At 37.6% G+C, this 13507-nt stretch overlaps 1 protein-coding gene across 4 annotated transcripts in view; it reads left to right on the top strand.

Annotated features, from left to right (window-relative positions):
• Nucleotides 1–13507, top strand: part of NTN4 (netrin 4) — a 107313-nt gene that overhangs the window by 54054 nt on the left and 39752 nt on the right. For all 4 annotated transcript variants that reach the window (XM_067697593.1, XM_067697594.1, XM_067697592.1 and 1 more), the window contains 2 exons: nucleotides 10916–11042; nucleotides 13026–13214. In XM_067697593.1, coding sequence (XP_067553694.1) covers nucleotides 10916–11042; nucleotides 13026–13214 — 316 coding nt within the window. The remainder of the gene's footprint in view (nucleotides 1–10915; nucleotides 11043–13025; nucleotides 13215–13507) is intronic.

The following is a 13507-nucleotide window of genomic DNA, read 5'->3' as shown; positions in this document are numbered from 1 at the left end:
CAGCTCTATTTACAATAGCCAGGACATGGAAGCAACCTAAGTGTCCATCATCGGATGAATGGATAAAGAAGATGTGGCACATATACACAATGGAATATTACTCAGCCATAAAAAGAAAAGAAATTGAGTTATTTGTGGTGAGGTGGATGGACCTAGAGTCTGTCATACAGAGTGAAGTAAGTCAGAAAGAGAAAAACAAATACCGTATGCTAACACATATATATGAAATCTAAGAAAAAAAAAATCATGAAGAACCTAGGGGTAAGACAGGAATAAAGACACAGACCTACTAGAGCATGGACTTGAGGATATGGGGAGGGGTAGGAGTAGGCTGTGACGAGGTGAGAGAGTGGCATGGACATATATACACTACCAAATGTAAAACAGATAGCTAGTGGGAAGCAGCCGCATAGCACAGGGAGATCAGCTTGGTGCTTTGTGTTCACCTAGAGGGGTGGGAGGAAGGGAGACACAGGAGGGAAGAGATATGGGAACATGTGTATATGTATAACTGATTCACTTTGGTATAAAGCAGAAACTAACACACCACTGTAAAGCAATTATACTCCAATAAAGATGTTAAAAAAAAAAAAAAAAAGCAGAGATAACCCACAAAAGTATGCTAGCCAGAACACTTAGTCTTTTTTTTTTTGGCATGGGGTTGGAGCGGGGCGGCGGGGGGGGGCAGCATTTCGAAGTTTATCTGAATTTTACCAAACAAAAAGAACATTATTTGTTAATTAGGGAAATATGCAAAGAAAATTATTCTGATAATGTTGATAATGTTGTTTCCCAAAACTTGCTACATTTGAACCTTTTAAGCCCATTGTTATAAATAAAAGTAGTCCCTACACCTGGACTAACAGAGAGAGAGATTTTCTTTATTCTAGGAAATCATCACTGAAGGGTAAGAGAGAATCCTACCTAAAATTTACTGAAGAACCCAAAATTTAAACTAAAGTGCTCACTTTAAAACCATTGTTGAGCTAATAGTACATTTTAAAACAATGGGAATATTTTAAAACCTTCTTTCATGTGGCTTTTAAATAAGGTTACGTTATTAACCCTATTTTTTAACTCAAAAGTGTTTTGAAATTTATTTGGAAAGCCCAAAATGCTTTTTTCTGTCCTGGAGCAGTTTCTGCCTTCCTTTCTGCAGGGAAGTTGGTTTGGAAAGTTTGTTTGGGCTTTGTTTTGGTTTTGGTTTTGACCAATTATCTAATTTCACAGAAAGCGCCATGATGAATGTTCAAAGATAAACCACAAAACTTGATTTTAGTTCTTAGTTCTAGCTGTAATACTACAAAACAGAGTTCTGCTGAAACACATCTTTACGAAATCTTAAAATTAATGTCCACAATTTGGAGTACACAGATTTAGTAGCATTTGGAGATTGTGCGTGTGTGGATTCACGCTTCTGAATACTACTTCAACTCCTGGTTTCATATGATAAATAGCATGCACAAGGGCACAGAAAAACTGCCATTTCGATATATAAATAAAAGCTTTGGGGCATACAAAGTTTTGTACATGAAAAAATGGAAATAAGCCAGCAACCTGAATCTAAAAATGAACCTGAATCATTAGGCTATGCACAGTGTTCTCACTTACCATTCTTTATAAATTAAAACTAACTGTTTAAAAGCCATCACACTACATAATATTACTATCTATCCCTACCAAATCATATCTCATAGGGAGAGCACATAACAAAAGGGAGGCTGTTCACAAAGAGCAAATCTTTAATTAGAATTCATTTACATTCCTATTATCTCCATTTGCAAATTTATTCAGGGGAGTTTCTGATAAGTTAAAGAGTTGTTAATACTTGCAGTGGCCCAGAAATGCCCCTAGGAGGCATCAGAATTTTCAGTGTACAGACAGATTTTACACTGAACCAATGAGAATCTAAAAGTATTCTCCACCAGTACATGCACTGAACTTATTCATGCCAGGTATGGGAAATGGGGGCCAATCTTCCTATATTCACCCATCTTGAAAACTGCTAGGTTTCTCCCAGAGGAATAGGACAAATAATCCATTCAAGAACTTAATACCCTTGAAATGGCTCACTTTGAGTCCAAACCAGCCTTTGTCCCAAGGAGCTCTTCAAGGACAAATTGGTTTGAAACATACCAATATTATTTAAGTAACACACTGAAGAGATCTGGCCAAAGTAGATCCCTCAAAAATCCTACTCCCCAGGGTCTTCAGAATAGTATAGTTTAAGGGTTAAGATGGTGGCTCTGGAGTCAGATGGCTAGAATTCAAATAGCTCCACCATTTACTGGCTTTGTGACCTTGGGCAAATTACTTAAACTCTTTGGGCTTCAGTTTCCTCATTTATGAAATGGAAGTAATATACCTACCTTATTCTTGTGTAAATCCAATGACTATTTATACAATGCCTAGAACAGTGCCTGGTACATAGTAAATACTAATCAATATTAACTACTACTGTTAATTGTTATTATTTATCATCATCATTATCATCATCTTCTTCTTCATCTTTATTGTCCCATTTCCCTCCCTGACTAATCCATGTTCCTTGGGCCTACAGTAGTTCTCCCAGATCAACTATAGACGACCACTCTATGTAACATCATATTTACCAATATTCCTTGACCAGAAGCACTCTGGACAAAGCTGAATGTCTTTCAATCCTACTCTGCCCGAAATCCTGCTCTGTGACAAACAAAAGTATCCTATTCCCACTTCAAGTGAATAATTAGCACCCTGCTTTCTTGGGAAGTTTTTAAAATGGAACTAAACTCAATAACTAAGGTTCTCAATGCTCATTTGAATATACATTGGCTGAATAAAATTAACACATATTGATTGAAAACCTATTATATGCCAGTTACTGGGGATTCAAAGAAATTTAAGCCACAGTTTCTTCCCTGCAAGAGTTTAGTGGAGAGAGGTATATAAACACGATTACCATACAGTGTACTTACATGCAGTTTTCCTATGAAATTTGTATTGGCTCCATGCATGTTTTTTGTTTTTGTTTTTTTTCCAGGTTTGTCAGCCAGAGCAAGGTTCTTGGCAAAATAGTGAAGTAGGCACAGTTTGTCTTTGGCTCCTTCCCTCTCCCCTTTAGACATTCCCTTTCCTTCCACCAGGAAACTACTTCCTCCTTTAAGCAACTCTGAGTACAGTTTTAGGATTGAAAACAGATGGTTGTAATCCCTGCTGATATGTTTGTTGCTAATAATTTAAGGATTTACGCCTTCTGAGCTTAAGTACATTTTTGTAGGGAGCTCTTGAACCTAAAGCACCATTCAGAAGCTAAAGGAATGAGTCCCAATAGGAAGAATTTCAGGCAACAGGCTGACAGGGAAGCCTCTCGTGGCTGATTTTCATTCTTTACTCATAATTGTTTCTGCTCTATACCTCTATTTTTTTGCCCATGCTTTCTTACAAGACCCGTTTTCTCTAGTGTTAAAGTATAGACCAAGGAATAGACTGTAGAGCTTTTCAACTTCTTACATTCTTGCTATATATATTACTGGGCAAGGGTTTGGAATACTCGGGCTTCAGCCTATTTTATCTCATTCTGACAGTATGTTTCAAGCCCCCTTTTACCAAACTCAATTACTATGCTTTATATTCACCATAGAACTCCCGCTTCTTCTGTTAAATTAAAACATGCAAACCTTTAATAGGGGTAGAGGAATATTTTATTTGTTAATGAAAAGACGCGTTTTCCTCACAATGCTTTCTATTCAAAGGTTTATGCTGTAGCATTGTTGTGCCTGTTTTTGCCCTGCTTAAGAGGAGCAGGTTCTAACAGGCTGGCCGTTATTAGAATTTATCTCTTTTCATGCATAAGAAGTTCATTCTTTTAGAAGTTAATCCTTTTCTCTAAAAGGGACATACTATCTCTTTAGAAATTAAATCAGTTTTTTGCCTTTACATTTTGTCTTAAGGTGCTACAAAGCATTGTTCCACTTTCTAAATCATTTGTCATAGCTAAATGGAGGTCCGTGAATTGCCACAGCTGCCTTTAAGTGGGCATTTTTCTTAGGTTCATAGAATAGGCACTGTTTGTATCCTTTTTTCACAAACATTTTTTAAAGTTCCAATGATGGTATGAAAGAATATTCATTTCCCATTGGAATTCAAAGAATGAAAATAAAATCATGTATATGTAAACAATAATGGCACAAGAGCTCAAGGAAATTAGTCAATTGATGAAATTCAGGAATTTCTGAATATTTAGCTGTAAAATCTTTTTTTCCGCTAACTTTCATTATAAAGTTTAGTAGGACATGAACAATAGTTGGTCCTTTCTTTCTTGGAAAGCAGTTGGGAAGTAAATTTTATCAGACATTCACAAAACAATTCAGTTAATTTGAGTCCTTCAAAGCTTTAACCAGACTGATTATTTGCTTTGGTAATTCCATTATGGTGAATGTCTGTGGTGAGCATCACTAGATGATGAAATATACCTTTATTTGGAAGGCAGGTGCTAGAATGACAGTCTACAATTACTTTAGTCACAAGCCAATGGGGAAAATGCAGTTCAGAAGGAGGAAAACAGTAGAAGAAAAATCAGAAAGAATACAATTTAGTTTAGGTATAGTCATTATTGACAAATGCAAATCCATCTTCAGAGACTATTAACATTTATTTTTCATTTGTGCCACATCAGGTAGTACCTGCAAAAAAGACGAGATATTCTCCTAGCTCTCCCTTGTTTGACTTTCACATCATTTGGAAACATGCTGCATTGGAGAGATGCCAACAGGACCCAGCCATATGACATTTAAATCTTATCTGGTAGCTCAGAAAGGATTATGGGTAGTTGCCTACAACCAGGCAGTATTCACAATACAGAACAGCAGGGCTTAGAATCATAGAACCTTAAGACTAGAAGGACCTTACAAGTTGTCAAAGCCAATCTTCCATCTAATGTTTAAATATTCTACAACATCTTGATAAGTGATTGTCCAACCCATATGCTTGACATGGCAAACAACCAGATTCTCACAACCTCCTGCCATGGCCAATTTCCTCAACTCTATGTTTGCTGACTACTAGAAGGCCTACTGCCCCAAAGAGAACAATTAAAAAGCAGCTTTTCGGGCTTCCCTGTTGGCACAGGGGTTAAGAATCTGCCTGCCAATGCAGGGGGCATGGGTTCGAGCCCTGGTCCAGGAAGATCCCACATACTGTGCAGCAACTAAGCCTGTGTGCCACAACTACTGAGCCTGCACTTTAGAACCCATGAGCCACAACTAGTGAAGACCACGTGCCTAGAGCCCGTGCTACGCAACAAGAGAAGCCACCGCAATGAGAAGTCTTCACACCTCAACGAAGAGTAGCCCCTGCTCCCACAACTAGAGAAAGCTTGTGCGCAGCAACAAAGACCCAACAGAGACAAAAATAAATAAATAAAAAAAATAAAAAAGAAAGCAGCTTTTCTAAGCAAGATGTGTATCTTCCAATGACGGATTTGAAAGAATCATTTCCTCATTTTGCACCCACCTAGATTCTTACTTCTATAGCCTTACATATGAAGGAGTGGTATTTTCTCTTCCATGTCTATTTGCCTCTAATATATAATATGTGTCAAAGTGCACAGGTATTAATGAGCAAGCTGTTCCAGTAATTCCTTAAATTACTGGTTCAAAGTTTGTATGATTCCCTCCCTGTAAGATAAATATGCTAAAAATGACTTGCAAGTAGGTTAATATTAGTAACAAATAAATACTATTAGACATGAGGCTGAAAACTTGGCCTCTGTGCACCGGTGCTGAATCAAATCTTGGAGACAGAGTTTTGGGTGAACTAGAAAAGAATAGCTTTATTGCTTTGCCAGGCAAAGAGGGACACAGCGGGCTCGTGCCTCTCAAAAGTGTGTGTCCCAACCTGGGAGGATTTGGTGAGGAGTTTTATAGCAATGGTTCAAGGGCGGAATTGTTGATAAGGGTCAGGGTGTGTGCAGGGCCTGCACTCCTTTAATCTGGCCTCAGGTAGTCTCTCTTGATAAGCTTCTCTGGAATGAAGAATGCTAACATCTTCCATTTGTTGGGAATTTTAGTTCTGTAAAGAGCTTAAAGATATTGTTATGTGCGTCCCTTGAGGCAGAAGCAGGACCCTGCCCCAAGGCTGCACTACTGTTTCTTGGCTGCTCCTCCCTTATCTTTGCATCGCCTCCATTCCTTGATTAGCAACTGTTTGGACCTGCTCTTTGGAACTCAGGGAAGGTCATGGAGGCTGAAGACTATTCCCTGCAAACAAAAAACAGGGGACACAGAAAGGCTTTCATGCCCAGGAGTCCCACAGGGTCTTGCTTGGTTTCAGATATAGGTAGGAAAACTTTTGACATCAACAGAAAAAACATACTCTCAGCATAGCAAAGGAGTTTATGAAATTCATAGAATATCCAAAATGCCAAGGTATTATCTAAGAGGTATACCTCTTAGATAATTAGGAGTTGTAGATTTTTTTGTTGAAATAGATTTCTCATTTTCCAATTATAAAGCCAGACACCACTCTTCAACTAAGCCTTAAATACATAATCCCATTTTCCTGCTCTTTATCTAGCTTATGTTTGTGTACCAAATAAGAGCTATGTTTAACTTGTTACTAAATTTTCCTTTTTCTGTTTTGTTTTTTTTTTTCAGTGAAGACCTAGTTTTACTTGCACATTTTTCACGAGCATCAAATAGTGGGTGATCTTTCAAGCTTGAACTGTAACAGTTGTATTGCTGAGGAAGGATTTCTTGTTTCAAATGGTCTAGGTAATGATTTACAGCTATTTTTGGTAATTCTCAAAATGACAGCTCCTTGAATTTTTCTGTGTGTAGAAATATTTGCTGGGCTGGCATCTTTCAGACCCTGGGAGGTTCATCCCAATCCTTGGCATGCAGGAATGAGGGAATGCTCTGAAATCTTTACTCCAGAGGGAACTGACCTGTCCACATTATCTTGTGATACATGTGAATGTTTGATGAGGTTTCCCTAAATGTCTGTGGCCTCCTGAGGCCTGGAATTTGTGGGCCAGGACTAACCTATGAGTTGGGTGAAATTACATATAGGCCTTGGGCATTCCAAGACCAAACCAGATAAACTGACTTATGATGATAGTTTAGTTCCTCTAAAGAAAAGTAGCAATAATTTGCAGCATCTATGTTTATATAGTATTCAATAAATGGTTGTTTTAAAAGTAGAAAGGATACAAAAAAGCAATAAAATAAAAATTAACAACCTTTTAAAATTCCAAACATTATCAGAAAATACATTTGACTGCCATTGGCTGTTGGAAGGTATAAGCTGGGGTACAAATTTTGGAAAAGAAATAATAAAGGAGGGGGAAGAAACAACATAACAGACAAGATAGGAGATAAAAGGAAATCTTTTAAAAGAGAGGAAAATGAAGTATATTTAATATACCTTTCAATCACTTCCTACTCAAAAATCTTCAATGGATCTTCAGTATTACAGGATAAATTCATCATTCTTAAGCTCTATAATGTATTCCGTGGTCTAGATAGAACGTACTTATTCAACACATGTCCTCTGGTTTACTTACTGACTATTCAGAATGTTCCTTTGGGGTTATCTTCTTGTCTTTGCTCCCTAAGGAAAATCCTATGTACTCTTCAAGACACAACCTCAGGGACCACACTTAGAGTTTTATACAGATAGCAATTATTGACCTTGGTCTCTACTATATTTACTTTGGATTTCTTAACATTGTTTCAAATGCCCTCCTCAGATAGTATTCCATATAATCTCCGTAACAGCAATGATGAATTAGGGATGGTTTATTCTAGGAATTTGGACTCTAATTCTATCAAATATTTGTATCCTGGGTGTTTTGTACGTAGTGGTTTGTTTTTTATTTTTTCACAGGTTATTATAGAATTTAGACAGTTACAAAACTGCTTTTTCTGCTAATCTTCATTATGCTACTAACTTGTGCCAGCTACATAAGTATGCCTTCGCTTCACTAAATTCTTCAACTTTGGAAGATTTTTCTTATTCATTTTTTCAAAAGACTCCATTTTGTTTGAAATCAGGATCTAGTACAAGTAAACAAAGGATCATCCATCTTTTTAGAGCCTTTAAAGAATCTTACCATTCAAATCTAGAATATGACACAAATGAACTTATCTACGAAACAGAAACAGACTCACAGACATAGAGAACAGACTTGTGATTAGCAAGGAGGAGGGGGTTGAAGAGGGAAGAAGTTGGAGTTTGGGGTTAGCAGATGCAAACTATTAGATATAGAATGGATAAACAAGGTCTTACTGTATAGCACAGTGAACTATATTCAATATCCTGTGATAAACCATAATGGAGGGCTTCCCTGGTGGCGCAGTGGTTGAGAGTCTGCCTGCTGATGCAGCGGACACGGGTTCGTGCCCTGGTCTGGGAAGATCCCACATGCCGCGGAGCGGCTGGGCCCATGAACCATGGCCACTGAGCCTGCGCGTCCGGAGCCTGTGCTCTGCAACGGGAGAGGCCACAACAGTGAGAGGCCCGCGTACCACAAAAAAAAAAACCCATAATGGAAAATATGAAAAAGAATATATATATATATATATATATATACACACACACACACACACATGACTGAATCACTTTGCTGTACAGTAGAAATTAACACAACATTGTAAATCAACTATATTTCAATTAAAAAAGAATCTTACCATGCAGAAGTTATTTTATAGAATAACTATTTATTTGATAGAATAAATTTCTAAAAATTAATATTTGGGATCATCTGGAATACTTCCTAATAACTAAGTATTGCCCTGAATTCCAGTAGCAAAATGCATTTATTGACACATGATGTCATGACTGTACAAATGAACGTTTTGTAAAGCAGCTCAGAATGGGATTCCCAAATTTGGATCTATGAGGTATTGTTGTTGTTTTCTTGAGAAACAGTATAAGAGGTAAATCAGCATAAAGGTAATAAATTATATCAACCCGTCAACAATTATTTAATGAATATCTACAAGAGAGAGTTGCTATGTTAGGCAATGTTTGGTACACAAAGCATTACAAAACATTTTTTCTGTCTTTAAGCAAAGTATGATGTAGCTGGAGAAAAAAAAATTTACATAGAAAAAAATTACAGATAAACAAGACAATAAATAAATACCTAAGAAACAAAATGATGTTGGAATTCAAAGAACGCAGAAATCACCATAGATTAGCAGTTGTTGAGGACCATGAGAGGGACTGGGTTTTGAGATGGTTCTTGAAGTTGGGCAGTATTTCTGACAGGCAGAAGGGAAGAGACTTTCCAGGAAGAGGAAACAAAATTAACCAAGCTGCGGTGCTAGGAGGCTAGGGGAAATCTGTGAATGTGTGGAGACTTCCCTGGTGGTGCAGTGGTTAAGAATTCGCCTGCCAATGCAGGGGACACGGGTTCTATCCCTGGTCTGGGAGGAGCCCACATGCCGCAGAGCAACTAAGCCCGTGCACCACAGCTACTGAGCCTGCGCTCTAGAGCCGGCGAGCCACAACTACTGAGCCTGCGAGCCAAAACTACCGAACCTGTGAGCCACAACTACTGAAGCCCGCGCACCTAGAGCCTGTGCTCCGCAACAAGAGAAGCCACTGCAATGAGAAGCCTGAGTACCGTAATGAAGAGTAGCCCCCACTCGCCACAACTAGAGAAAGCCTGTGTGCAGCAATGAAGACCCAACACAGCCAAATAAATAAATAAATAAAATTTTTAAAAAAGAAATTATTGGTGAGATAATACAAAAAATATTAAAATTCTCATAAAACTCTCAGATCCCAGATAATTCCACTAAAGTATTCCTCCCTGTGAGAAATACTATTTTAAAAACCCTCAACTATTCTGAATTGTGGGATTAAAAGAAAATGCCCAGTCATTATGACAAAATGTGTTCAAAGCCTTAAAAATATACAAATGTTGACTGTTCAATTTTACCTCTAGAAAACACATTCCTAATAAAGATGTACACAAATTGTTAGCTACAAGGATATTCGTTATAGAATTAAAATATAGTATGTAAAAATATTTTAAAGCCTAAATGACAAAAAATAGGTGATTGGTCAAATAAATTTTACATCATACAAGGGAGCCATTAAAATGTGTGTTGTACAAGAATATTTAATGACATGAAATGATGATCTCAATCCAAAAAAGAAGTTTTAAATATAATTGTGTTTTTTTAAATTTTATTAAATATAATTTTATTTTTAAAGTGCCTCAAATATATGCTTCAAATGTTGATAATGATATCACTTTGTGATGGGATTACAGATTTCTAAGTTTTCTATATTGAAGATGTATTACTTCTGTGTAAAGAATAAAATAATTTAAAGGTATTAAAAATTTAAGTAGGGCTTCCCTGGTTGTGCAGTGGTTAAGAATCCGCCTGCCAATGCAGGGGACACGGGTTTGAGCCCTGGACCGGGAATATCCCACGTGCCACGGAGCAACTAAGCCCATGCACCACAACTACTGAGCCTGCGCTCTAGAGCCTGCGAGCCACAACTACTGAGCCCGTGTGCCACAACTACTGAAGCCCGTGCGCCTAGAGCCCGTGCTCTGAAACAAGAGAAGCCACCACAATGAGAAGCCCATGCACCACAACGAAGACCCAACGCAGCCACAAATAAATAAATAAATAACCAAAAACAACAAAACAAAACAAAACAAAACAAAAAAATTTAAGTAAATGCCTAGCCAGTATCTCAGAACTGCTCATTAGGGTCACATATTCTATAGCCAAGGATATGAATTAACAACAAGACAAACTAAAGAAAGGATCTTTCATCTTGATGACTAACTTCTCAGCAAAAATGAATGAATATCATATGGCTAAAGCCAACCAATGAGATGAGGTTGTGGGAAGAGTGTTCTTTCCTAGCACTGTTTGTGCTCATAGTGCTTACTTATTTTTGTTTGCAGGTCCATGGAAAGTGTATGTGTAAGCACAACACGGCAGGCACCCACTGCCAACATTGTGCACCTTTATACAATGACCGCCCCTGGGAGGCAGCTGATGGCAAAACAGGGTCTCCAAAAGAGTGCAGAAGTAAGTACCAAACCACAGACTCAAAGCCTTCTTTGTAAAGTAAACATCTATGGACTCCTTGTTGTCTCTAGAAACACAATATAAGGTAGTAGCCCATATCAAACATAAACCATATCACTGCCCACTGTAACTTCAGCCATTTGGAAACAATTACTGCTTGCAAAATCACCGATATACTATTTTGCCAATAATGTGTTGCCCATTTGCTAGGACACTATGTGGGACCTAAGCACCCTCCCTGAGACTTTGACATAATAAAACATGGCTAGACGCAAGAGCAACTGAGGATTAGAATGTGCAGTTACCATCATAGCTGAGATATTGAATTATAATCATGAAAATAGCTATCTTGAATTCAGTTCTCAAAACAACCCTATAAAGTAGGTGGTGTTAATCCCATTTTAGAGATCAGGAAACTGAGGCTCAATAAGATTAAGTAACTTGCCAAAGTTAGTAAATGATAGAGTCAGGACTTGATCCCTGCTCTTCAGACTCCAAATTAAATGCTTTTTTTCCTTTAATACCATAATGCCTTTCTTTTCACTTATGATACTTGTAGTGACAAATTAGATTTAAAACTAAGCCAGTTCGTCAAGAATGAGACTAACATTGCCATGGCTAACTTTGGGTTTGAGGTTGGAGATTAGATAGAAGGGTAAAAACTATGGGAACATGAATCATTTTTTTTCTTTGCAATTCAAAATGAAATATACATGAAATAGAAATACACATGCACAGAGAAATACACATGGCCTTAACAATGTTTACACTCACAGACTTCAGTTTTACTAGGATTTAAAGGCAAGTACAGTGGGTAAAACTGTGAGAAGTCTCTTCCCTTACATAATTTGGAATCATAACTGATTTATTTTAGTTTCTAGGAAATGTAAAGGATTTCCTCTAAGCATAACTCTTAAATTATCTTACCATATGCTTTTTAAAGACTATGAGTCTGGTCAAAGTATCATAACACATCAAGGAAACAATGAAAAACAATAGCACAAACATTTTCAAATGCAGTTGACCTCCAGAAAAAAGTCTGGATCCTTATTCAAATCACTCATCAAGAGAATCTAAAGAATTTCTCCTAAATTCCTAGAGTGCCATTCTGGCCCTTTCCACCGAAACCAGCTGCATATCTAAACACATATAGAACACAGAGACTTGTCACTTGGCACTATTGACTGATAATCTTAGAAATGCCTTTGAGAAATTGTTATATGAGAAACTCTGCAAGCCTCTTCTATAAGAAAATTAAGGCTTCTATAGGAGACTACCTCGTACTCACCAGTACAGCAATAGCTGAGGAATAGTACTTCATGAAAGGTAAATCAATCTATCTGCCAAGTTACTAACCCCTGTCCACCAGAAGGTTCCTTCTAGGCTCGGAGGAAGGAGGGAGGGAAGGAGGGGAGAAAGAGAAGGAAGGAAGGAAGAAAGGAAAGCAGCTGCTGAAGGCCAGAGGAAATGGGGTGAAGGAGTTCTTAATGTATAAATGTTTTTATACTGTTTTGAATCTTGTACTGTGAAAATGTATACTACTCAAAAAACTAAATTTTTTTTAATGGAAGTATAGTTGATTTACAATGTTGTGTTAATTTCTGCTGTACAGCAAAGTGATTCAGTTATACATACAGATAGATGTATGTACATATATATACATTCTTTTAAAAATATTCTTTTCCATTACGGTTTATCACAGGATATTGAATATAGTTCCCTGTGCTGTACAGTAAGACCTTGTTGTTTATCCATTCTATATATAATTGTTTGCATCTGCTAACCCCGAACTGCCACTCCGTCCCTTCCCCATCTCCCCTCCCCCTTGGCAACCACAAGTCTGTTCTCTCTGTCTCTGAATGTGAAAAACTAAATTTTTAAAAATTAGGAATCAGCTTACCCTACTTTTAACTGCCTGAATATTAGAGAACCTGTCATTTTATTTTTAATTCTTTGTTTTCCTCCCATGCTTCTTTTTCCCAGCCTGCAAGTGCAATGGACATGCTGATGCCTGTCACTTTGACATTAATGTGTGGGAGGCATCAGGGAATCGTAGTGGTGGCGTCTGCAATGACTGTCAGCACAACACAGAAGGTCAGCATTGCCAACGATGTAAGCCAGGCTTCTACCGGGACCTCCGAAGACCTTTCTCTGCCCCAGATGCTTGCAAATGTAAGTGAATTAATGGTTACTGGAAAAAAAAAAAGGTCGATTTGTACAAAAGAGATGACTCTCCATCCTTCATTTGCTCACGCATGGGAGAGAAGTCATGAAATTCTCAGACAATCCACTCACACCCATCAGTTAACTTCATTGATAAGGGGTAAGAATTTTCAATCTGTTAGGTGGAAACAGTATAATATTCTTAAAGACAATGTCCTTTACTCTCCATGAAGTAAAATTGTTTCCTATAGCACCACATTTTGGAAAACAAGATGTCTAATAAGAGAGAAAAAAGAATGATG

This window comes from Pseudorca crassidens, chromosome 11 (genome assembly GCF_039906515.1).
Source record: "Pseudorca crassidens isolate mPseCra1 chromosome 11, mPseCra1.hap1, whole genome shotgun sequence".
Taxonomy (NCBI): domain Eukaryota; kingdom Metazoa; phylum Chordata; class Mammalia; order Artiodactyla; family Delphinidae; genus Pseudorca; species Pseudorca crassidens.
This window is presented reverse-complemented; position numbering and strand designations above follow the sequence as displayed.